The sequence below is a fragment of the Ursus americanus genome, chromosome 32 (genome assembly GCF_024610735.1).
Source record: "Ursus americanus isolate L20-20 chromosome 32, mUrsAme1.1.p, whole genome shotgun sequence".
Taxonomy (NCBI): domain Eukaryota; kingdom Metazoa; phylum Chordata; class Mammalia; order Carnivora; family Ursidae; genus Ursus; species Ursus americanus.
In genome coordinates, this window is record NC_142158.1 from 17,548,097 (window position 1) to 17,575,189 (window position 27,093).

At 45.9% G+C, this 27,093-nt stretch overlaps 1 protein-coding gene across 4 annotated transcripts in view; it reads right to left on the bottom strand.

Moving 5' to 3' along the window:
• Window positions 1-27,093, bottom strand: part of MCUR1 (mitochondrial calcium uniporter regulator 1) — a 58,716-nt gene that overhangs the window by 13,816 nt on the left and 17,807 nt on the right. The window contains exons 7-10 of one of the 4 annotated variants that reach the window (XM_087858050.1): window positions 24,684-24,737; window positions 21,980-22,094; window positions 13,904-14,035; window positions 8,387-9,978 (exon numbers count right to left, since the gene is read on the bottom strand). In XM_087858050.1, the coding sequence (XP_087714176.1) occupies window positions 13,929-14,035; window positions 21,980-22,094; window positions 24,684-24,737 (276 nt within the window). In that variant the 3' untranslated portion in view covers window positions 8,387-9,978; window positions 13,904-13,928. Of the gene's footprint in view, window positions 1-8,386; window positions 9,979-13,903; window positions 14,036-17,438; window positions 20,947-21,059; window positions 21,137-21,979; window positions 22,095-24,683; window positions 24,738-27,093 lie in introns of those variants that run through there. The other 3 variants (XM_045811532.2, XM_045811531.2, XM_045811533.2) reach the window with 3 other exon arrangements.

The window sequence follows — 27,093 nt, forward strand, 5'->3', positions numbered from 1 at the left end:
GTTTTATTTATTCATTCATTTGAGGGAGAGAGAGAGAGGGAGAGAGAGAATGTGTGATCATAGAGGGGAAGAGCAGGAGGAGGGGCAGAGGGACAAGCAGACTCCCCACTGAGTGTGGAGCCCAATGCCAGGCGCGATCCCATGTCCCTGAGATCACGACCTAAGCCTAAACCAAGAGTCAGACACTTAACCAATTGAGCCACCCAGACGCCCAGAGGTGGAATTTTTTTATTGTGGTAAAATAGACACAATGCAAAAATGACCATCGCAACCATTTTCAAGCGTACGGTTCTTTGGCATTATGTATGCTCACATTGTTGTTTAAAAATTTACATGAAGAATTTACAATTTACATTAAAAATGACATCCATCACCGCCATGAAAAGGCTGAACTTTTTCGTCATCCCCGACTGAAACCCGGTACCCATGAAACGATACCTCCCTGTTCCCCAGGTTGAGGTACAATTTGTATCCAAGAAAATCCCCATTTTAAGTGTACATTTTATTGGACGTTGACAAATGTATACTCTTGGGTAGTCACTCTCTAATCAAAATATAGAACATTTCTGTCACCACAAAATGTTCCCTTGTGGCTCTTTGCAGTCAGCCCCCAAACTCTGTCTCTGACCTCTAATCTAGACTTGTGTTCTGCTCAAAGCACATATTTTTGCAGTCCTGCAAGATTAAAAACCACACCTCATTGTGGTTTTACTTTGTCTTTTTTTAATTATTATTGTGTATGAGGTTGAGAATGTTTCTGTCATTACAGGTTTTTTTCCGCTTTTCTAGAATTTCATAAAAATGGGATCAGACAATATATGCTCTGGGGTATTTGGCTTCTTTCACTGAGTATAATGTTTCTGAAATTCACCCATGTCTTGTACACCAGTACTTTGTTCCTTTTTATTGCTGAGAAGTATTCTAGGATATGAATCTACCAGAATTTGTTTATCTATTCATTGGCTGACAGACATTTTGGGTATTTTCAATTTTGTTTTGTTTTGCTATTATGAATAAAGCTCCATAAACACTCATGTACCAGGCTTTGCGCGGACACATATTTTCAATTCTCTTGGGTAAAAAAAACAGGAGTCGAATTGCTGGGTCCTATGGTTAGTGTAACTTTATGAGAAATGGCCAAACTGTTTTCCAGCATGGTTGCACCATTTTGTTTTTCCCCAGCAACGTATGAGGGCTCTGTCACTCTGCGTCCTTGCCAACCCTTGGACATGGTGTCAGTCTTTCACATTTAAGCCACTCTGGTGCATGTGTAGTGTGTCCTTTTGTGGCTTTAATTTGCATTTCTCTGACAAATAAAAATGTTGAGCATTTTTTCATGTGCTTATTGGTCAATTGTATGTCTCTTGTGAAATGTTCGTTTAAATTTTTTGCCCATTAAAGAAATGGGATGCTTGTCATCTTCTTATTGCTTTGTAAGAGTTTTTTCTTAAATATATATATATCTGGGTACAAGTCCTTGGTCAGATGGATATGAATATCAGAAGTTAAAGTTTGTCTAATTTGCCTCCACAGAGGCAAGGGTGGGACTTCTCTTTTTTAAAGATTTATTTTATTTGAGAGAGAGTGTGCACCCATGTGCGGGGGAGGGGTGCAGAGAGAGAGAGGGAGAGAATCTCAAGCAGACTCCCTGCTGAGCACCTAGCCCAACGCAGGGCTCGATCTCACGACACTAAGATCAGGACCTGAGCCAAAACCAAGAGTCAAACGCTCAACGGACGGAGCCACCCAGGCGCCCCAGGGTGGGGCTTCTTAATTCCCCAGTAAAGCAAGGACATCCTCACCAGGTTTATACCTGTGGATGGCATCCTGTCAAAGAGTAACCAGGGATGGCTTCAGCTGGCGTTTTTAAGCCCTACACCTGAAGTGGTAATAAGCAGTGGCTTGTGGTGTTGGTGGGCAAAGACATTCTATGGCTCCCTGGCATTCCAGGAAGCAGCCTCAGGAACCCATCACCCAAGCCATGGAGAGTCTTTGGTGTAGGGTCTGAAGTATCTAAGCCCCGTTTGCCTTTGGGGGAAGGAAGACGTGATAGTGGTGTAGCAGGCCTAGGGAAGCGGGGTGCCCTGGCATGGTTTCTGGATAGGGCACTCTAACGTATATGGCCTGTATCTTGTCCTGATTACGGCGAGGGAACGCAAACAGCAAACAGCACCGATGCCGCGGCCTTGGAAGGTGATGGAAGGTGACAACCGGTGTCCTCACATTCTCGCTCTTCTCCTTTTCAGTAGAATACTTGAAATTGTCAAGGATGTGGGACCACATGGAGTCCTCCTATATGTTCCTTCTCTGCTGGTGCTTTAGTCAGAACCTCAACCAAACACAGCTCCTAAAATCCTACACAGGAAGTTCTCCACGCAGCAATGGGAAGTCTCAGGGTGACCTCTACACAAATCAAAGTGCTTCTCAGTGATTACCTGGAATATTTATCTGCAGGAAAATCTTTGGTCAGGAGACAGCAGACTTTCCTTGGAACATGACTAGCAAGCAGGAGGGCACCTTTGCAGGAACCAATAGGGCGCTGCTGAAATGTTCTGTCTCATAAAACAGGTGGGACAGACCTCACGTGGGCAGCTGGACCCAGAGCGGAGCAGCTGGAGACGGCAGCATGTGAGCACACTGCCGGTCGGGGTCTCGCTTTGATCTAAGGGGAACGAGGAAATCCGAGAGAAGAAGCAGGGTGGGCAGCAGGTGCGCAAAAACCAAGCAAGGAAGGAGAAGTCAGGAGACCACATCTGCACTACGAAGAAATAAAACGAGGTTGCAGGGAGGCAGTCAGGAAATCTTCGTCAGGTTTCAGATGAGACCTCAAGGATGAGTAAGAGTCAGGCAGGGGTGGAGCGGAAGGCGGAGTAGTCCAAGCAGATGGACCCCATGTCAAAGGCCCCTAGGTGGCCGGCTCTTCTTGGAGATGTTACTTTCACAGTGACACCCTACAGCTGTGAAGCTCCAGGCACAGGGTGGGCACCTTCTCCTCAACGTGAACCAAGGCTGTTACCCCCAGCTGCTCTGCACTACCCTCCGGTGCAATGTCTTCTGTCCCCCTGCCCCGTGCTGCTCTCCAGGGTCCTGTTCACATTAGATGCTGGTCCTTTAATTTTCAGAGCCCTCCCTGAAGCCTTGGGGCTCTTGATGTGTATCTATTTCCCTTGGGTCTGGAGGACAACTGGCCTTCTGGCCCCAAATTCCTGTTTTTTTGCTTCGTTGCCAGGCTTGGCCAGGCTTCCTCAGGGACATCTGGAAAAGAACTTTCTGACGCCATGTTTCAGCTTTTAAAAACGACCTGTTATTCTATAATCTCACAGTCATATTGGAATGGCCTCGGTTTTTTTGTTTAAGATCCTTTGAAGAAAAGATTGCATAATGATATTTAGTTTCATAACTAGATGTAGCCAAGAGCCCATAGTTCAATTATAGGGGTACCCAGTTTTCGGAAAAACTGATACATGGAAATTCTCCTAACACGGTTCTATTCAGAGAGGATTTTTCACATTAAAAAAAAAAAATCACCGCTGGTTTCCTCTAAATAATTTCCCCAGTGTAGTTAAAAGAAGATAAAGTTTTCCAAAGAAATTCAATTCATATTCAACTTCTCAGGGTCTGTACGAGGACAGTCGTTGTATAAAGGGAGGCCCGTCTGAATGCTCTGTTCTCCTTCCTTCCACTGAGCACATCAGGATTTGCATGACCTCCTCTTCCCAAAACCCTGCCATCTCCGGCCTTCAGTTGGGCCCCTCTGTGCTCACCCATGGACTTCCCCCTGCCCAGACTCTGGAGCTGCAGCTGTCCCTGAGAGACCCGGAGGCCCACTGGCCTTCTCTTGATCCCAAACGCATGCCAGCCATGCCCCCATTTCTCTGCTCCTCTTTCCAGCAGAACTCTTCAGGAAGTTGTCTGTACTGATGGTCTCCAAATCCTCTCCGTTATCCTTGAACGCAATTTCATCAGGCTTTCACCCCCCCCCCCCCGACACCGCTCTTGTCCAGGTCTCATGAACGCTGCTCCTCCTCCTTCTACTTGACCTCTCACTAGCTGATTCTTCTCCGCCGTGGAACCCTTTCCTTACTTGGCCTCTGGACCACCACTCCCCCATGCTTCCCCTGCAGCCTCGCTTGTCTCTCTAATTTATGTTCCAAAATATTCTGGAACTCAGTCCTCAGACTTCCTCTCTCCCCCCCTCCGCACTCACTCCCTAAGTGGTATCTGTGCTCATGTGGCTTTAAATGCATCGCGAAAACTACCAAATTCGTATTTCAGTTAGGACCTCTCCTCTGAACTCCAGGCTCACACAAGTCTTCCTACGTCCCCTCTTGCTCATCTACGGTCTATTCTACTCAACTGCTGAGTGATCAGGTTAAAACATAACTTAGAGCTTGTCGTTCCTTTCTCAGGACCTTCCATGGTGCCCCACCTCGTGTGGAATGAAAGCCTGTCTTTATGAAAGACTCCGGGACCTGCCTGACTTGGCCCCTGGATGCCTCTCTGAGCTTTGTTTCCGTCCACACTTGCTCACTTTGCTGCCATCTCTGGCATGCCCCAGCTGGCTGCTGGTGGACAGCCCTCAGGTGCTGAGGATGGCCTCGGGGCAGGAGAGCTGCCTCCCCCCAACAGCCCACCCCATCCCTTTCCCAGGGCAACCACTGCTGAATGACACGGGCGTGCAGGGACCCAGCCCCCTCCCCAGCGTGGGACAGCTCCGGAGGGTCGTCCTATCCTCAGAACTCCCCACGGGAGACAGCTCTTCATCCGCCTAGCCTTGCTCCCTTCCCCCTTCCCTCCCACAAGCTGATCCCCAGAGCACTCCCTCATGACACCCCGGACATCAACCGCCACCTCAGACATCAACCGCCACCTCAGACACTGCTTCCTGGGGAACCCCACCTGGGAAATGGATCCCTTTGCTATGTCTGGAACCTACCAGGCACCCTTTGCCTCAGGACTCTTGCCATCGCTATCCCTTCTGCCCTCAGAGCTCTTCTCCTAGATGTTCTCACAGCTCACGCCCTCACTTCCTTCCTGTCTGTGCCGAATGTCCTGTAGGGAGCGGCCCGTCCTGACTAGACTAGCAGGCACTGCCATCACCAAGTCCTCTCCTCCTGTTATCTCTTGGACACACTATAATGGGCTGCGTGGTTTTCTACAGTCTTCATCATGTGATAAAAATTTCCTTATTTATTTCTCCCATTGGACGCTTGCTCCAAAGGGCAGGGACCTTGCCTATTTTGTTCACTGTTATTCCATGGCTCCTGCCACATGGTAGAGACTGAGCACTAAGTCAGCCTGGTGCTGGTCTTGCTCTGACCTGAGGCTACTCATTGGCCATTGTTATATCCCCTGTGACAAAGTCTTGGCGTGTGGGTTTCCATCCTGACTCTTTTGATCCCTGTGATGCTGAGTCAATGTCTTCATGGCTTCCACGGTACCCTCCATGACTGAGGGTCTGCCTCTTCGGCCTTTCTAGAGATAGGATCCTGCCCCTACAGTCTATTTCCTCTGTATCTACTAATCGATTAGCAGGAATCCTACCTCTCACTCTCCAGATGCCCTTGGGTTGTTGAATACTGGAACCTCGCCCCACAATCCAAGTACCCATTCTCAACCGTGTGCCACCCATGGTCTGCTCAGCCTCCTGAAAGCCTTGTCCAGACTATGGGCCACACCTTAATCAGCAGCATCAGAGAGGGCCTTGCAAGGCAGCGTCTCTGCTGCAGGGAAGGAAGTTCGCGTTGGGGTGCGCACCCCAGCTCTGTCGCTAACCATGGGGCACCCTGGGGCACCCCAGCTCTGTCGCTAACCCTGGGTGCCCTCATTTCTCTGTGCTTTAGCTTCCCCGCACCCCTGGAGAGTACGGTCAATGACGTCAGCCTTGCAGAGCGGCTGTCAACAACACATGAAGATGTATGAAGGTGTCTGGCACGTCGCTGGGAGTCAGCACCCTTCTCCCAACCGTACTGAGACCCTCCGTGACATCCGGCCCGTTGTGCTCAGTGGAGTAGCATGTCCTCACCATGTCCTCAGCGGCAACTTGGAGTTTGGGTAGCTCTGCGCGCAAAAATATAGTATTTCCCTTGGGAAAACATTGGCATTACGTGAAGGGTCAGAATAATTTCAAACATCTTGAAACAATACAGCAGTAACCTGTGCTACGCTGTCAGCCAGGTGCCCCGGGTCCAGGCATTTAGCTCGTGTAGAGGAAAGCAGGGCTTGGACTCTGAAAGGCAGCCTATAACAAACAGGTAGCACTAATGCCTACCGAACACTCTCCTCGCTCTTGCCAGATTTAATGGAAACATTTATACTAAACCTTGCCAAATTCACAGACGCTTTGTGAGTTCCCATTACTTTGCTACTCAAAAGGAAGGGAGTGATCGTTTCGGTGGCAGGGTGTGGTATATTTAACAGAGCGCTGAAAGCAAGTTCAACACAAATGACCAATGTTGGCAGATTGCACAATTCTCAAGTTATTTTTGTGATGGGCAGTGTTTTTCTTTTTTTATTCTATTTTCCTCCCTCTTGAGTTGGCGAATGATTTCCAGTGAACAGCCTCGGTCTGGTACAATCCGGTTAGCTTGCGTTGCACAGAGTGCCAAAGAGAGGGGCCGTGTGGATACTTGTTATTTTAATGGACTCCCAGTATAGTGAAGACGGAGGAGGAAATGTTGGGGTGTTCACCTGTAATTTGTACTCTTGGTTTGGAAGCAGGGCATCAGCTCAGCAAAGAGAATGTAAAAATACACAATACAATAAGATCACCGCAATTTCTGACGTCTGAGCCATCATCTATTAGGGAACCGAAACATGTGTAGACACGTCATGAAGGTTGTAATACTCTTCTCTGTGACCTGGTACAGAGCTTCCCTGTCCAACGGCTCTGTTGTCTCGGTAAGACTGCCAGGCGGAATGTGTTTAAAGTCATTATTGATTACTACTGAATCTGACAGACTTGGTATCCTCTCAACATACTTTACCTATAGCGATGGCTAAGGGTGAAGAGTGTCCTTGAGAAAACGTAATGTGCATCCAAGAAAGCAGAGTCCTTCTTCACGTTCAGTCCAAGGTGGTTCAAAGATTCCCAGTTTCCTCGGGGGGAGCTGAGTGCCCAAGTCAAAGGGGATGTTTGAGTCCAGCGAATGTTTCCCAGGAGAAGCTTCAGCATTTATTATTATTTTATTTTATTTTATTCTATTTTTTAAAGATTTTATTTATTTATTTGACAGAGAAAGAAAGTAAGCCAGTGAAAGAGGGAACACAAGCGAGGGAAGCGGGAAAGGAAGAAGCAGGCTCCCAGTGGAGCAGGGAGCCCGATGAGGGGCTTGATCCCAGGACCCTGGGATCACGCCCTGAGCCGAAGGCAGACGCTTAATGACTAAGCCACCCAGGCGCCCCAGGCTTCAGCATTTAAACTCCAGTTTTCAGTTTTCTTTTTTTTTTAGAGGGTGGGGAGAGGGAGAGGATCTTAAGCAGGTTCCACACCCAGCATGGAGCCCGACACGGGGCTCCATCTCACAGCCCTGAGATCACGACCTGAGCCAAAATCAAGAGTTGGATGCTTAACCAACTGAGCCACCCACGTGCCCCCCCCAAGTTTTCATTTTTAAAAAATATTACATGCTTGTGTTAAAAAAAAAATTGAACAGCACACAGTGAAGAGTAAGCCTCCCTCAGCACACTGACCCCCCACCCCAGTTCCCTTCCCTGGAGGAAGCTACTATTACCATTTTTTTGTGGGTCCTTCCCGGTAGTGTCGATGCATACAAAGGGAGCTTTGATTTTTTTTGAAATGCATTTTTATAGGTTCAGCTGAAGTGGTTTGTAAGATAGCTTTTCCAAATCACTCTCCATGGTAACATAACTTTGGAACATACACAACAACACACACTCACACGGACACACACATGGACACATACAGTTGTCCTCTTAAGCATCCAAGAAATGGAGGGGAAATGATGCAACAACGTGACTAGTAGGTATATTCCAGTAAACCGCGCTGGTGAGAGGATTCTCAGATGGTTCCAGACAGCTTTTTGTACAGAAATAGCCCGGTGAGAACACCCAGCCTACTCAGACGGCAGAACAAATCCCAGGAACTTGCCTTCGTGCAACCTTCCCCTTCAAGCTCAAGTCTAAACACATCAGAGCTTGGCAGGGCTGCCCGGGTACGTTGCCGACAGACAGACGCTCTAGTACCTCAGTCTCTCCGTGCTTTTCCCTCCGAACCAGTACATTCTTACGGATTAGACGGCACCACCTCCTCCCCCACCGCCCACACACGGAAGCTGAAAGACCCTAGAGTTTCTCTCCGTCACGCAGTTGAATAAAAACCCAACTCACTCCCACTCGGAAGGAAAGGAAAAAACACCAGCAGGTATAAAGCTAACATATACGTGTACATGTTTGGCAGAAACAAGAAAAATCACTCTGTCTAGGAGGCCATTCGGAAGCTAGGTCCCGCACAGTGTTGCTCAGATTGGGAAGTAGTGTATTTGGCTTCAGGATAGACATGGCTGGATGAGAGTGATATGGAGTAATTTGAGAAATTGCCATTCTAGAGACTTTTCCATAATTGGCATGGGAGTGGGGGACCCTGGGGGACTCGCTTTTACGTAAATCCTGATACACCATACAAGAGCTGGCCTAATTTTTAGCAAACTCAGCCAATCTACAGGAACCTGAGTAAAAATCTCTCATCAAAAGCCAACACTCCAAAATAAGAAGCATATGGAAGGCAATAGAAAAGGAACATTTCCACTGTATAGCAGATACACTTGGGAGCGCAGGTCTTACTCCGGGTTAAGGGAAGAGTGACTTGTATGTTTCGGGGACACTGGAAAGACCACGTTCCCCAGAAATACTGCCTCACCTGCTGGCTACTGAAAATCCTTTCCGAGTTGAGAAAACCTTAAAGTCCTCAACAGCAGAGAAAGCGAAATAAGCAAAATCCCCTGAATAGAAGAGCGATCATGATAACGCTCATTTCCTGAACGCTTACTCATGGTAAATGCTTACATTCATACTCAGGACTTTACATGAATGATCTCCTTTAATCCCAGTGGTAGCTGGTCCCCAGGATGACCCCTCCACGACCTGGCCTCTACATATATAGATGCCCTGTGTGCGCCCTTGAATCTGGGCTGGCTCTGGGATGGACGTATAACCAGCAGAACGGGGCAGAAGGGATACTTGTGGTCTCTAAGGCTAGCTCAGGAGAAGCCTGACAGCTTCCGCCTTGGTTTCTTGGAATGGTCATTCTGGGGAAAGTCAATTGCCAGATAAGAAATCCAATTCCCCTGAGACTGCCATATTGGGAGGAAGCCCAAGCAAGTCACGTGGAGTAGTGGAACAGAGAACGAGATGCTGGCGATAGCCCTTGGCCATTCCAGCCATTCCACACCAGGAACCAGACACGTGAACCAAGAACCAGTTTCATGCCAGTCTTCAGATGATTCGGCCCCCAACTGACATCTGTTTACAACTGTATGTGAGATCCTCAGTGAAAACTGCCCACCTGAGCCCACTCAATGCACAGAACCATTAGAAATCATAATAAATCGGTGCTTTATCCCACGAAGTTTCAGCATGCTTTGTTATCCAGTGATAGACTGCTGAAACATTTACTCTCCAAGATTCTGGAAATCACAGGGAACTCTCCAACACCCATTTCACCCCTTCCTCACTGTGCAGTTTGGGGAATTGACCGCGGTCTAGGGGTACCCCTCATCAGACTACGCTAGTGGTTTTCAGAGTGTGATCCATGGGCTTCAGTGACATCTCAGAACTCATTAGAAAGGCAAATTCTGGGGCGCCTGGGTGGCTCAGTCAGTTAAGCATCCGCCTTCTGCTCAGGTCATGAGCCCAGGGTCCCGGGATCGAGTCCTGCATCAGGCTCCTTGCTCAGCAGGGAGTCTGCTTCTTTCTCTGCCTGCTGCTCCCTCTGCTTGTGCTTGTGCATACGCTCTCTCTCTGTCAAATAAAGAAGTAAAAAAAAAAAAAAAGAAAAAAGCAATTTCTCAGGCTCTTCTCTGGACCCACAGAATCAGAAACACTGGCGCCGAGGCCCAGTTATCTGTGTTTTTGTAAGTCCTTCGGGTAATCCTGCTGTGCGCTCAAGTCTGGGAACCAGAGCCTGTATACCAACCCTGGTAACCCTGCTCATACCTTGCTAGTAACTAGTTTAAAGACCCAGGTCTGAGTCAATCAGCACCTGGCATTCCCTTGGTGTCAGTCATTAGTCTGTGCTCGAGGGGGTGGTCCCTCCGTCCCGGTGACAGCCTCTCTGTGAAAGGAGCTGGCCTTAAGATGCGGCTGCCACCGAGGATGGAAGGCAGGGAGGCAGACCGAACCTGGGTCCCTGGCAGCAGGGTTCAGGCAGCCTGTGGCACCTCTGAACTTTCAATTAGGGCGGGGGTCCATCAATTTCCTTAGTGCTCAGACCCCTGTGAGTTGGCTCTGTGGCTGGCTCAAAGCGTACCGCCAGGCACAGGGAGCGCACTGGTCTGTCTTTTACGTGGGAGGGTCTAGCTGATTTGCAGTAGCTCAGACCCCTAGGAAGCAGAAAAGCTAGGGTTTGAACCTGGGTCTCTGTGCTGTCAAAGCCCACCCTCATCACGAAGCCCCGAAAGGGTGAGATTTGCCCTCTTCCTGAGAACCGAGGCCTCTGTGCCTATTTTTGGTGGGTCAGGGCATCTGACGGAAGAAGGGATACTGCAGAATGGGGAAAAGGTCCAGGGAGAGGAGGGAGGTTGCAGAAACGATAATCTTCTGCTGAATTCTACTCATGTCTGGCCTATGCTCAGGTATTTCTTCGTGTCCCTAAATTGAACGATGTCCTTTCTCCTCTCCTTTCCCCCCAGATTGTCATATTCTGTTGTTTTGCAGGGAAGACGCTGGGAGAGGGTAAGGCCAGAGTGTTCCTTTGGGGAGGAGGCTGATTGGTCCAAGTAGTTCTAAAAACTGCATCCACCCACAGCACGCTACTCCAAAGACAGTTTATAATCACAAAAGGAACAATCTGGAAGATTCCAGCTGTCAACACAGCTAAAATGTAGCAGCAGCAGACCTTGCACAGGAGACATAGGCCACGGCACGGGATTGGGGCTTTTTCTAACCTCGGGTATTCCCCAGGCTCTGTGCCCCCTCAGGGGATGCCAACACTGGGGGGGAGGGTTGCCTCTATTCCCCTACACTGTGGTCTGACCTAGAAGTCGGCTTCATTCACTCCCACCACATCCCTGCCTCTTCTGGTACCATCCGCGAGAGTGAGGTTGTAACCGACAATCTGGAGCCCAGTTCGGGGCAGGCCCGAGGTACCACGGCTGCAGCTAGAGGACACTTTCAGGGAAAACACGAAACGAGGCTTACGAGAAACAAGACGAACGAGGTGACAACTCTTTCCTCCAACGGTCACCTAGAGTCTGAAACACGGGCAGATCAGCCTTGATGACAGTTCCGATAAATGTTCTACTTTGAAACAGATCGCTGTGGGAAACAGCAAGCATTTCTTGAAGCCTCTGCTGTGTGTATGGCATTAATTCAGCAAAGGCCGTCCGTTAGGGGACAGTCCGTCCAGGGATGCTCAGAGACAACTATAAAACAACAGGTCAACAACGAGAAGATAGAGATGACGAGATGCGCGGATACTTGTTTCTAGGTACTGGGTGTGGACGTGTACATACTAATGTAATCCCTATATGAGCCTAGGACATAAGTCCTGTTATTAGCCCCATTTTACTGATAAGGAAACCGAGGCGCTGAGAGCTGAAGTCATTTTCCGAAGGTCAAGGGATTCAAACCGAAGCAGGCTGGCTCTGGAGGCCGTGCTCCTGACCCTGAGGCAAGATGCTAAAAGGGAGGAACGCAAAGAATGGGGTTGATCCTAGACGGCCTCCTGGAGGAAGTTAACTGTTCACCCAGAATGATGGGGATTCAAGGGCCATGTTGGTGGTAAGTGAGAATGAGAAAGATTTTTTTAAAAAATAGATTCCCCTTCTTGCTGTTTTTCCTTAAGATTTATTTATTTGAGAAGGAGAGACAGCATGAGTGGGGGGAGGGGCAGAGAGAGAGAATCTCAAGCAGAGGTCGTGCTGAGCATGGAGCCTGACAGGGGGCTCGATCTCACGACCCTGAGATCATGACCTGAGCAGAAGGCAGACGCTTCACCGACTGATCCACCCCGGCGCCCCTCCTCATGAAACATTTTAAAGAGAGGGATGCACTAGGTTATTTCATTTAGTTACCACTGAACCTTCATCACTAAGCAATGCAGGACTTATCAGAAGCCAGAGCATCATCTTGGGAGACGGGGCGGGAGGCCTGCGCCCTGCAGGCAGGGCACTGAAGGAAGCGTTGGCCCACTCCCGGCCCGGGTGGGGCCTAGCGAGCGGCCAGGAGTGTGACCCACGCGGTCAGCTGCACAACTGACAGTTGGCTTGGGCTCCTCATCCGAAAATTGAAGGTGCAGGATGGACATGTTTTTTTAAAAAAACAGTTTTAATGAGTTCGACATACAATTTACTGATTTGAAGCGTGTCCTCAGTGTATTCACGGAGCTGGGCAACCATCGCCATAAGCCATTTTTAGAGCATTGTCATCACCCCAAAAAGGAACCCTGTACCCTCTGCACTCACTCTCCACGCCCTCAGCCCCAGGCAAATACCAATCCCCTTTCTGTCTCTAGGGATTTGCTTATTCTGGTGAAGGGGTGTGTGTGTGTGTGTGTGTGTGTGTGTGTGTACACATTTTATACATACATAATTTTTTTAACACACAAGAAGCTGGGGTGAAAAGCACGTGTGCCCTTCAAGTGTGCCCCTTCTTTCTACCATCTGAGATCTAAAGCCTTGCTTTGCTTGAGAAGAGCAAGACATACATGGTTTCCATGGAAAACTGAAAGCAGGCAACAAGGGTTTTATGCGAATAAAACAGAATTGGATAAGATGTGAATACTTCCAGGGGCCCAGTCAGGATTTGGGCAGCCCAGCTTTCTGGGACATTTTGAAAAGTGGCTGAATTCTTTTTTCTCATGTAGTGCTACAGAGAGATGGTTGCCTTGGTTGATGAGGAATGAAATATCTTAGGGGCCCCTGCTGCTTAACTGGTGGAGTGTGTGACTCTTGATCTCAGGGTTGTGAGTTCGAGCCCCGTGCTGGGTGTGAAGATTCCTTAAAAATAAAATCTTTATAAAAGAGACAGAATGGAATATCCTAATTAATGATCATATCACCAAGAAGAAGGATACTAACGAAATAATAAGGAATTATTTAAGGCCTACACTTCGGATGAATCTAAGGCTTAGACTGTGGCCTTCAAGTCAACTTTAATCCTTTTACATAAAGCCCCCCAAATAAAATTATGAACATTCACAGTCAGCCTGGGATTTATATGAAGGGCTGGTATAGTATAATTCTGGAGAGCTTGTGATTATTTCCTCGAGGCTATCTATATTCGTCCAATACCTGCTATAACCTATACTCCAGCTTTTCAAAGGATTCGTGTTTATTTATTTATTTAAGAGAGAGAGCATAAGCAGGGAGAGAGGCAGAGGCAGAGGGAGAAGCAGGCTCCCCGCTGAGCAGGGAGGCCCATGCAGGAACTCGATCCCAGGACCCTGGGATCATGACCTCAGCCAAAGGCAGACAGTTAACCATCCGAGCCACCCAGGCGCCCCAGGACTAGCATTTTTTGCTAGGATAGTGTATCTTTCTCAATAGCTTTATCTGTCTTGGTACTCTGGGGAGGTGGCGAAGGAGCAGAATAAGGGAAATGTACTTATTTGGGTAGTGGTAAAAGCAACGTTACTAGTAATTACTAGTAAGTGATTCCAGTTACTACACGTAGGGTTTTATAGTTTATAAAACATTTTCATGTTTTGACCTCATTTGATCCTTACCAGGTGCTATCAGTGGGCAGGGTCTCTATTCCCGAGAGTCAGAATGCTTGGGTCCGAATCCGGAGTCACCGAGTATTAGCTGGGTGCTTGTGGGGCGCGTTACTTCGACTCTCTCTGCCTTGATTTCCTCCTCTGTAAAGAGATCATTTCAGTGCTTACTTCATAGGGATGTGACGAAGAGTAAATGAGCATGGAAAGACTTTAGAACTGTGTCTGAAAAATACTAAACCAATGCTCCACAATTTTCCCATTCTCATTATTATTGTTGCTGGTATTTTAGAAATGTGGGAACCATGGGCTTGGCAAGGTCCAGCGGTTTTCCCAAGAGCACAGCAAGTGGCCAGGCTGGGAGCTGAACCCAGAGCTCCTGACTCATCGCATTAGTGGTTGTGAAATTATCCGCCTGTAAAAAACGGATGGTTAGCAACCCGACTGAGACCTTGTGCCACTAAAACAAAATATAATCATGGTTTTATTAATTGGCAGGAAGATGTTAATAGACTTTTCCCCACCTTGAACTTTTTGCCTTAAGAGTTTGCTTAACCTTTGAGGGCTCGCTACTGTGCTGTCCACCAGCACTTGCGATGTTCGTAACCAAGTAAAGGCACTCCCGTAAATATTAATGGGGAAGACTTGGAGCCCCCTGACCGTGCTCAGCTCAACAGCTTTTCTGTTTTCACTGAGCACTGACCTTCTGCTTTAATTGCATTCACACATCCTAAGCAGACTTTCTGCAGGTACACCTGTCCTGGGTCGCAGGAAGGAACTGGATGTGCCGGGAATCTACACCGCCCCCTTTGCAAGCCTGATGGTCCCCAAATGTGCCACAGCCGTTCCTCCCAAACCCCAGCTTCTACCAGATGTAGACGCACTTTTTTACACTTTTCCCTCAACCAGAGGAAGAGAACAGATAGGAGAGAGCGGGGGACGTGTGCTTCTGCCACGCAGCCAAAGGCAACTGAGGGGAAAATAAACCTCAGGATACAGGGGTGGGGGTGGGGGTGGGGGTGGGGGTGAGCAGCACCTGTTGGAGGGGAGGGGAGCAGTATCTGGTATGCTGTGCTTTGGCCAAAATAAGACGGCAAAGCTGAGGGTATACTGCCCTGCAGATTGGGGAGGAGTTTTGAGAAATATGCATGTATATGAATTTGTTCATTAACAGATTTATTTTTCCTCAAATGTGCAAGTTATTTGGAACAAATCCTGGGAACTGGTTTTAAAATTAAAAAAAAAAAAGGAATTAAAGATTTGGTTGGAGAAGCAGTAAAAATATCCTGTGGCAGAGAATAAAATAACATTACCCACAGGTTCTTAGAAATAAAGGGAAAGGACATCCTGAAGCGTTACTAGCCACTAAAAGGTGGTAACTAAAAGCCGTTATATCCTTCTCCCTAGTACACAGCCTGTGTTATTTTTGCAAACACTGTAACCAATACCGTTGAATGTCAACCTAACAACCAATTCCAGCTTCTTTCTTCCTTGCCCCCCTCCCACCAGAAGGGCTGCAAAGCTAACATTCTCTTTTGCAAACTGTCTTGCTATAGATGGCCTATGTGACCTCCTCCTGGCCTAGAAGACATCAGGGCTCTTCTGTGGGAATGGGATAGATCTTTGTCCTTGATTAAAGGAGAGAGATCTATGAGAAAAGCCCTCGTGTACCTTGCTCTCTTTTTGCTTTGCGTGCTGCCAAATGAGGATGTGATGCCTGGAGCTGTGGCAGCCATTTTGTGATCAGGTAACACCAAGGCTGAAGCTGAAAGCTAACACACGGAGGAAGCTAAGAATGGGAAGATGAAAAGAGCCGGGTCCTTGCAGGCAACGTTGAGCTGCCAAACCAACCCTGAGGATGACCTGTATTTCTAGACTCAAGTAATAAGTCATTTGGTATAAACCACTGTTCGTTTTGTGTTACAGTTGAAAGCACCCAACTGTTACGATGCAAAAGAAAATTTTTTTTATAAATGCTCTCATGGGTTCACTGAATATCTTGATCCCCCACGCTTCCATCCTTTCTCCGTAACATCTCATCACCCTTTTTCACAGATAGCAGAGACACCACCTGTTAAGAGTGTCTCTCAATAAGATGTGAGGCTCGTGCACACTATAAACTTCTATAAAAGCAAGAGAAATAGTACAAAATGCTTCCGCAGTAGGCAAAAACAGCAACTTTCATGCACCCAGCAGCTGTTTCTTCTCGCCTGGGAGAAGGCACATTGTGGACAGAGTGGGCGCTGGCAGAGGAAGAAGGCAAACCCCTGTGCGAGACAGTTTAAACCAAGACTAAAAGAATTAGGACCTTGTAAAATGCCCATGCACTTCAACTCCTTATTCCTGAGAGTGCTGGCCTAGAACAAATTACAGGCCTGTTTGCAGCATGTAAAAGGCGACCCAAAGCTGAGTGCTGCCTGTTTACGTCCAGGATGCAGATACCCACCCCCGTGTGGTAGGCAGCCGCTGAGACCCCTCCCCAGCATCCTACTGTCCGGGAAGCTGCAAAATTAGGGGAGAGACGCGACCGGCCGTGCGATGCATGGTCAAAGCGCTGCTATGGAAAGCCAGAGGTTTTGGTTCCAGAGAGCTGTTTCTAGAAAATGTCATTCTCTGAAGCTATGTTCTTATTCTGAAAGACACCAAAGGCCCCAGGCAAAGATGTTCAGTTCGCTGCACCCTTGGATGTGACAGGACCAGGTGGGAGGTTGTACACGGACGCCCCACACCCTGTACCCCACACCCCCTCGGTAAACACAGAGGCTGAGTCTGCCAATCATTTGGGGCCTTTTAGGCACTTTACGGCTCACCTTCCAGTCTAGTTTATTTGACTCTCTAACTTCGGTAGATTTCTGGTCGGAGAGAATGAAAGGTATCTAACATTAATTTCTGGGCTATTTTATTCATCCACTTTCCCAGGGGGTTTGCTTTCCTCTGGAGCAGACCGGCGTTACACCGAAGGTCACTTGCACGGAGTGACTCACGAAGAGCTCCTGCTCCCTTACTCAGCGGGTCCGCAGGGAAGAAGCCCGCACCAAGGCACCGCAGCATCTCCCCCTGCACTCTTCGGCTGGCTGCCGCGGCCGCTGCTTGCTTCGGTTCCCTTCTTCAGGGCTTCGTCTAGGTGAGCGAACCTCCATCAGTAAGCGGTCGGGCTCGTGCTGGTGTTTGTTCTCCACAATGCAAGCCGGTCCGAGAGAATTCTGCCCACCCGACGGGGAGCTAAGAGGTGCAGAAGGGCGTTCTGAGGGCACCTGAGTTTTGCCCTTCCGGAACTTGGATTCTGTAAGCCAGAAAGGGCAAATTCCTTTCCGCTCCAGCGAGCCTGATTTGGATTTCGATCACTCGCAAACTGAGTCAGCTCAGCCACTTCTAAGCACTTCTAATTAAAACTCATTTTCCCTCGATGTAAGCCCCCAGTTCTAACCATCAAATTGCGTCACATTCTTCTGTGAATTCCAATGTACACAGATGAATAAAAAAACTCTCTTAAAAAAATAAAACATTTCCCCTCAAACAAGTAACGTATTTTACACGAGCATGGTAATTCCTTTAAATAGAAAATTTATTTTGCAAATCAAGTAATAAGCATTTTCAAAGTTACAGTCTATACAAACCCAACTTTTTAGGGTATTAAGCTTCCTCATAATACACCAGTGTTATCATATACAATGGAGGGAGTAACATTAAAATACAGTGACGGCAGAAGTTCTCAATTTGCCAACTCATTGACTAATTCGAATGAAAAGTGTAGTAGTCACAGAGAAAGAATTAAATATTTTCGATAATAAAAATAGTATACCCACTCTATTATATAACAAAATGTAACTGACTATTCGCTTAAGTGATAAAACGGTAAATAAATTGATCTGGGTTATAATCAGAAGAACATGAGTGTAAATCTGTAGAAAGACAGGTATTTTCAAAATAAAATTCCACGGAAGGGCTAAACATTCTCAAACATAAAGAATACATCAAGAACAAATGGTTTCTGTTTAACATGTTTTTGCTTTAGTGTCAGAAAAGCCACAAATGTGATAAACATATGGTAAAGCCCAAGTTTTCTAGACAGGAGTCCTGCAGTACCATTTATGTGAGATTTGTTCAGAAACGATGCCAACAGTATCAAGAGAGCATCGCAGGGTGGGGGCGGGGGAAGCACTCGCCCTTGCCGACTGGGCTAATTACCACGCAGAGGAGGCGGTGATGGAGGCGAGGAGGAGGAGGGGGAGGAGGAGGAGGAGGAGGAGGAGGAGGAGGAAAAGGAGGTGGAGGAGGAGGAGGAGGGGGAGGGGAGGGGGAGGAGGAGATAGAGGAGGCTGGAGGCTGGAGGCTGGGACACGGGAGGGAAGCTCACATCACGCAGTGCAGCTAGAGGGAAAAGCACGAGCTGAGCCGCGGACAACCCAGGCAGGGACATGTTCTCTGTGGCTCGGGATTTTTATTTTTAGAGTGTTCCAAGACAAATTCCAGCAAGATGTCTGGTTTGAGTCAAGGCTTTCTTCTTGAACTTGACTTCTCAACTGAGGTACTTGGCATACTTAAGGGAAAAAATGAACGCACTCGGATTTAGCTTTGTTAGATATTAAGCGAGAAAAGCAGCTGAAGGAATAAGAAAAGGCTAGAAATCAAAATCCTGTTTCCTGTAAAGAACCGTATAGACAGACAGGTTTTGCTTATTAATGGAACAGGAAAGGAGGGAGAACTGGAGTTTAGGCTCTTTAAACCAGGAAAGGGCAGGGGAGAGGAGTGTAGGAACGCAGAGGTACCCCCAAAGAAGGGACAGGAAGTCCGGATTCTGTCCATTTGGTGTTCTGCTCTGGGCGTTTGTAGCAGAGGCACCTGTGCCCAGAGGGTAGCATCTGCAGCATCTGGCGCTGGTTAATTTCCCAGGTGCTACACATGGGTTGTCTGGAAGTTGTGCCAGGCATCTTCCCCCTTCTGAAATCAGGCTAAGGCCTAAGTTCCTAAGCGATCGGAAGCCTTCTGTACCGATAGTTTAGTCCCAGCATGATGCTTCCGCTGTTCACAGAAGTCTGGGCCAGCCAGCAGCGGGAAGGGTATGCTTCTATTTCCGGCTCACATGCTTTTCAGATAGAATGCATTTGACCAAAGGGAACACAGTCCTGAACCTTCCTAACCTCCATATGCATGCAATCTGAGCCACCAAAGGGCGAATTCATTGTTCCCGAGGTTGCGGGTACGGGGGAGTCTGTTCTGTACTGCAAAAACTACCCACCAAAATCCAAGGCCCTTATTAAGAGGCTGCTGCAGCCCACTGTAAACTGACAGGAATGTCATTTGGAATACTTTTGGCAGGTCAAACAGTGTCGCCCCACTGAATGTTATTTAAGAAATATTTTATCAGGAAGTAAGGTCACTTCGCTTGTTTTTAACCTATACGAGTTAGAGTTGCTTTGAAACGTAATTGCATACAGTGCTTTTTCCTCTTGGGGATTCTTTTATTTTGGAGGAGTGTCTGTGCTCCAGGCCCTTTCTCCAAGCTCTTACTAACCACAGTTCTATCCATACTAAGTAGTTGCAAATGTGGTCTTAATGGGCTGTCATTTACTTAAATTGGTAATACTCAGGCGACTGCTCAATGTGCAGTATTTTCGGGGGATCCTTCTCTGAAAGGGGAAGCGCATATGGCTACAGTATTTTATGAAGCAGTTGAGATAATTCTGGATCAAGTTGAAGACAATTAAATCATCATTCACTCTGAAACTGATACCACAATGCCAAAGTACTGGATTCCCAGGCTCACCTGGGGTTCAGAAGCTTTGTGCTAAACATACGTTTAAAAAACGACAATCACTTACATTTTCTGAAGTTTAGAAACGACAACCAAAGGACAAAGGTAACTTTTTTGCCAGCGCAGTTAGAACAGTGACGATGGATGATTTATTCTGCCAGTTCGATCAACAAGTGCCTTTGTGGCTTCTCCACTGTACCAGATTCCGTGCACATGCGCGCATGCGGAGAAAGACAACATGCTCTCCGTGTCCTCGTTTTTACAATGCTTATTCTCTCCCACGCCAGTCATTCAGATAATATGAGACTGTGCTTCTGAAAAGAACCCCAGCTGCATCTAGGGATTTATTTGTTTTAAAAAATAGAAGTAAGGTAGGTATGAGAATGCCTTCACTAACCAAAGGAATCGATCTTGATGAAGATAACCCTGGCATGACAGGTCTCTGATTTTAAAGCCTACAATCTGAGCTTGGAATGCGCAAAGGCATATTCATTCAAGACTTTTATAAGAAGCGCGTACACGACCTAAGTATCTAGATATTGCTGCCGAAGGAAAACGGAGTGCCTCTCCTGTGATACAAAGCACATGAAGACCAGAAGCAAGTAGAGTTGGTCCCACAAGCTGAAGCGGACGTCCCTGCTGAGAATTAGCAAGTGTTCTAGGCAGGCAATGCTGCCAATGCCAATGGAGTATTGTTACAGTTCTCAAGCCGGGGAGGTGGGGGGGGGGGGGAACGAGGCGGGAGGGTGGGAGAGGAATCTAGCACTCTCCCAGGTAAAAAGAGAATCCCTGTTACAGTTACAAAACTTCATTAGGCAACAAGATTTTTCTGGCTGGAAGGCACACGAAAAATAACCATGACAATAACTTACTAAGACAATGGAAATTAAGAGAAAAAAAATTGCTTGAGGGAGACAGTACAGGTGAACCAGTAGCACACCAACCCACTGGGGCTGATAGGCAGCGCCGAACACGGGCACTGGCTGAGGGGAAGGACTGGGTCCGAGGGACAGAGGTTTAGTGCTCTTGGTTTAGTTTCGGTGATTCTTCAGCCCTGAGGGAAGCCATTGAGCCTTTTAAATGGAGACCCCCAATCCTCTATGTGACAGAAGACTGAAAATTGCAGAGTTATATAAATATTTATGTGGGTACGTCCCACGGGTTAGACCAAGTTCACTGGTCCGCCTGAGTGGGGTCTTCCAAGGTGTTTGTCCACCACCACTCAGCGGTACAAAGGCAACTACACAGAAAAGATGGAAGGAACCATTACGACTTCTTTCCTTGGTTCTATGTCCATAATCTGCACAAAATAAATAATACACGTTAAGTCAAAACTAGGGTTAAAATGTGGAAATGGCGGGAGGGGGGGAAGAGGCACGGCAATCCGGTGTTCTTAAGGCAAAACAATAGGGATCTCTTTAAACAGACACTTTATTATATCCACAGGCGATAAAATCCCAGAGCTACTGTGAGGCACGTAAATACAGATCCTGTAAGAAAAAAAAGATTGAGCATGGTATTAGCTGTGTTAACACTTACTTAAAGAACAACTTTTTACTAAGAAAACATACAGGCGCTTAGCCACCTCTCCACCGAACAGAAAAACAAAGGAAAGAAACGCTGATCGCCTGCTGCTGTGCCACGTTCCACGAGACACCTGCCCACTAAAACACTCCACTCCTCGCAATCGTCGTCTTCAAAGTAGAAACGTATCCAACAGTCAACAAAACTTTTCAAACAAAGTCAGAAATTCTGTGATCACAAAGGTATGCATGCATACTATAGGGGGACACACCCTTTAAAACCTCACCAACAGAATTCCACTTCTAACTGCTATTATAATTTGAAAATATTGATTAATCCAAAATGTTAAATGTGAGCTATAATAATCGCTAAGTTATTTTTATACCTGAATCTTCATTCCCTCTCTTGGTTCAAAAATGGCAAAACCACAATAATTCCTTCCGAGCAGTGTCACCAATTAAAGAAGAGAGAACACAACTCAAAACCCTTTCATTCCATCCATAAAACACTGTCTGGAATTTCACTAAAAAAAATTCCAAGTAACTACTGTTCAATGTCAGTTTCTTATTAAAACATAAGATTCCACCGGTTTGTAAAGAACATCATTTTACTGCTAAGGAAAAAAAAATACCAATTACTATATGACATTCCATCTATTGGAAATGATAACCAGCCTTCTAATTTCAGAGATGTTAAAACGTGAAAAAAATGTGTTAGAATCGATGAAACGCAGTATCTGTCTCTGACTTATTTTCCAAATTTTATTTATGTTCTGCTTGTTTGAACTACCTAGACACAAAAGAGCTCACCTGCTAAATATTTAATGTTATCGAGCTTGTGCGACTCCAGCATGGTTTTGAGGCCGGCGACCTCCGTGTCTATCTTCCTGTCTGTCTGGGTGACGGCCCGATCTTGCTGGGCATGCTTATAAAACGAAGAGATTTGCAGCATCAAACCATCTGGGAAATACCTGCCATGCCCTCAGCTCCCGCCATCCTACAGGCCCTCCCCGCCGGGGCGCAGTCCCAGGGAAAGATGGGGTACAATTAAGGAGACGTGGGTTTCACCTTAGCTCTCCTAGCCTCACATGATGTTGCGCTGCTCAGGGCCTTTACTATCTCTGGGCCTGTTTACTTTAATTTGAAAAAAGCAAAAAACCCCACCAAAACCCAAAAACAAACAAACACCGCTGGCCCTGCCTTCACACAGGGTAATCGAATGTGATAACGTAAAAAAAAAAAAGCTTCTGTAAACGATAGATTGCTCTACAAATTAAGGCCAAAGTTAAAAGGCAGTCTTTTCTCAAAGACAATAAAGGTACCTCATCTTTCTAAGTTCCTCTCAGAGAGGTTTACGAAAAATGCTTTAAAAAGTGAACACGGGGACACCTGGGTGGCTCAGTCAGTTGAGCACCTGCCTTCTGCTCAGGTCAGGATCCCAGGGTCCTGGGATCAAGTCCCGCATCCCACTCCTTGCTCAGCAGGGAGTCTGCTTCTCCCTCTCTCTACCTGCCGCTCCCCCTGCTTGTGCTCTCTGACAAATAAATAAATAAAATCTTTAAAAGAAATAAAAACAGGGGCGCCTGGGTGGCACAGCGGTTAAGCGTCTGCCTTCGGCTCAGGGCGTGATCCCAGTGTTATGGGATCGAGGCCCACATCAGGCGCCTCTGCTATGAGCCTGCTTCTTCCTCTCCCACTCCCGTGCTTGTGTTCCCTCTCTCACTGGCTGTCTCTATCTCTGTCAAATAAATAAATAAAATCTTAAAAAATAAAAAAAATAAAAACAAAAAGTGAATGCAATCTTAGATAATCTAAAAGCAACAGTATTTGCCTTGACACAATTCCTATTCACATTTTAAAGTTTTCTTCTTTCACAGTTCGAACACCAAGTATTTTATTTTATTTATTTATTTCAAGATTTTATTTATTTATTTATTTGACAGAGAGAGAGACAGACAGCGAGAGAGGGAACACATGCAGGGGGAATGGGAGAGGAAGAAGCAGGCTCCCAGCGGAGCAGGGAGCCCAATGAGGGGCTCGATCCCAGGACTCTGGGATCGTGACCTGAGCTGAAGGCAGACGCTTAACAACTGAGCCCCCCAGGTGTCCCACAAACACCAAGTATTTTATTAGTACGAGGTTTGGTTATACCGAAGGCCTATTTGTGTTTTTTTCCAAATATAATGCGGTTAAACTACATACATAAGCAACCCCTAAGGGTGGTGAGTTTGGCTCATGTTATAAAGGGGTTGTAACATTTCATTAATGCATAAAAATAATTCACTGAACATCCTAGAACAAATAAGTACAACTGACCCTTCAACAACGTGGGTTTGAAGTGCATGGGTCCACTTGTACGTGGTACAGTACTATAAATCTATGTTCTCTTTCTTATGATTTTAGTAACATTTTTCCTCTAGCTTACTTTGTTTTAGTGTACAATACACTAACATACAAAATACGTGTTAGTTGATTGTTTATGTTATCAGGAAGGCTTCCAGTCAACAGGCAGCTATTAGCAGTTAAGTTTCTGGGGGGTCAAAAGTTGGATGCAGATTTTTGACTGTATGGGAGGGTCCCTAACCCCCTATTGTTCAAGGATCACTTGTAGTTCCTTATGGCTAAAAATTCTGGTAAGGAATAAGGAAATAAAGGACTGGATGAGTAGAAAAGTATTCCAGAGGAATATTCTACTACTGTCTGATAGAAGGGTCTTACAAGTTTCTGAGGTCCTAAGTAACAGAAGATGGGAAAAAAATAATGCATGCTGTAAGTTCAAAATTAATTTTAAAAAATCTCCATTCCTTATTATTCTTCAGTCACTGGGATTTAAACTTTCATTAAGATAAACAAATACTCTATTAAGTGCCAAAAAAAATCCTATGATACTCCACTTCCGGGTACACACCCTAGAGAACTGAACACAGGGAGTCCGACAGATACTGGCACAACTTTATTCGCAATGGCCAAAAGATGAAGGCAACCCAAGGGTAATCCAAACGTGGTCTAGCCGTAAATGGAATGTTATTTAGCCCTAAAAAGGAGGGAAATTCTGACAGGCTACAACACGGATGAACCTTAAGGACATTACGTGGAGCGAAATAAGACAGTCACACGATACTATATGACTCCACTTCTACGGGGTCCCTAGAGTAGTCAAATTCATAGAGACGGAGAGCAGAACGGTGGCAGCCGGCACTGGGGAGAGGGAAATGGGAATTAGTGTGGGACGTAGTTTCAGTTCGACAAGATGTAAAGAGTTCTGCGAATGCATGGCAGTGATAGTTGTGTGAGGATGTGAAGGTACTTAATGCCACTCAACTGTCCGCTTAAAAACGGTTAAGATGGTAATTTTATGTGTCCTTTACCACAGCGAAAAACAAAACAAAAAACACCCTAGGACACAAAACTTGAGTGTACCCTCCCATAACACATCATCACAAGGAACAGTAACCACGCATGGAATGAAGCCAAGGTGAACACAATGACCAAGAAAAGTAGTCTCATTTCTTACCAATGCCACCATTTCTGTCCTCATTTCTAGCAGCTTCCTTTCATTCAGCGAGTACTGAAAGAAACAAACATGTAACATAGGTCAGATTCTGAATTATTCCTTCCTCCCTCTCCTCCTTCTCTGGTACCTTAAATATTCTGGTCTCGGAGTTTGCACGAATATAGGACACTAGAAATCACCTCTAGAATCAAGTAGCCTACTTGCCCCTCTCCTTTAGAAGTGTTTTCTTAAGTTTCTTATTTCTAGCCACCCAGTGCTCCAGATCTGGATTCCCCTTGTCACCCTTCACCTCTCTCTTCTGCTTTTGTCATCTGTTTGCTGTGATGCCATCTGGCCCCTCCCACTAGTGTAACTGCACTCCCTGGGGACCAATTGGCATGGCTGCTGAGTCGTGTGCTTTTGGCTTTGAGAGGGTTGACAAAAGTGGGGAACAATTTAGTCTGGGAGCTAACCCGTCACAATCACAAAATCGGTCACAACCTGAGGCTTAGACAAAGTTAGAAATGTTATAAAGTTGGGGAAAAAATAGTTTCAAGGAATATTTTTATGTGACATAGACATTGCCTAAAGATACAATATAAATACACTGGTACCAGAAATGCACCAAACCATCACATGTCGGTTTTACTTGAACAACAACAACCCACTTGGGTGTGTCGCAATCCAGTGTTAGTCAAAGTGGTATCTTGCCCTAACATTTATGCAAAGATTTAGTGCAATTTTATTGACATTGAGACCAAAATCAGACATGTCGCCTTAGCAGAGGGCATTAGGATTTAATTGAGCAGATGAAAATCTATAATTTAAATGAAAAATTAGCATTTAATTTTTCACTAAATTAACACTGTGATAGGGGAGAAAATTAATGCTTAAGTATCTAGAAACTTTCTAGGTATAAAATGTTCCCCTGGAACTACCAGGGCACTAGAGTATAAAAACAGTACTGCTCACAAATTCTTAAATTAAAAAAAAATTTTTTTTAATTTTTTAAAAAATTGGGAGAAAAAAAACCCCAAAACCCCAAACCGAGGACTAGTCTAGGACCAAAAAATGCTCATTTCTATCTTTAAATGTCAGGGTTTCAGATAAGGAAAGAGCTATGCATTGCATCGCCACAAGAGGGCAGGGTGGACTGGAGTTTTCTGCACACCCTTAGACTCCTGTCTTCCCTGAGTCAGTACTGACTGGGCCAGAAGAGAAAAGCCTAAATCTTGACACTGCTGTGATTTCTAAAATAGTATCTATGTGACTCATCTCCCTGCACCCCCAAAGTGGCTTACAGGCCATACTGCTCTGAAACTGGCTGTAAGTACCACCAGTTACAGAACTGAAACAGAACTTTATTCAACAAGGGGAGGGAGGGTCACGTACTCCCCCTTACCAATGCACACCGAATACAGACTGTCCTGTACTTCAGAGCCATGCAAGTTTAGGATGACCAAGAACCACGTCTCAGCTAGGTTAGTAAATCCCATCCCTTCACTGGCTTTCACCCATGTTGATCAGTCCCACATCCTCCTTAGCTACAGGCATCTTCCTAAGTCACGTGCATTCAGATTTTTTGCTACACACAACCCGTAAGGCCAAAGATAATTAAAAGAGTTTCTCCTTGGGGAGGGGGGATGGGAGGATGGGGTAACTGGGTGATGGACATTAAGGAGGGTACGTGATGTAATGAGCACTGGGTAATATACAAGACCAATGAATCACTGACCTCTACCTCTGAAACTAATAATACACTATATGTTAATTAACTGAATTTAAATTAAAAAAATCCGTTAAGATGGTTAGAAAAAGAATATTTTAGAGGAATTTGAAATTAAAAATCTAAACAACAGTGCTATAAGAGCCATCTTGACACCTGAGGCAAAAGGAAAAATCAGTAATATCTTAAAGTTTAGATATTTCACCTGTCATAGATTTTGTTAATTTAAATATTTTTACTACAGCATTAAAATATTATTCATCCTAATTAAAAAAAAAGAGCTTCTCCTTTTCTAGAGACTAATCACATGCTACCAACTGTTAAATATTTTAGTGATACTAGGTGAATTAATCTTTATGGTTGAAAAGTGTTTTTTGAGACAAGACAGACAAGTGACATGGGAATAATCATTTTGTACAACAAAGCTCAGCTTAACTCCTGAAATCCAGAGGCGGTTCCAAAATAGAGTTAAGTACTTGTCTGAATTTCAGTATTAGCTTCATTTATCATGTAGCTCATTCTGGTTAAAAGCAAATTGTGAGAAATCGGAAGACAAGGCACAACTGTGGATACTGTTTCTACATGTGTATCCAGTTTCGTGTCAGTAAAAGGTGCTTCACAAGGCCTATTTCTCATTATCCTAAGAATAAAGAAGGTATCTAACTATTGCTATCAAATTCAAATAAAGCCTGAACAAGAAGATAG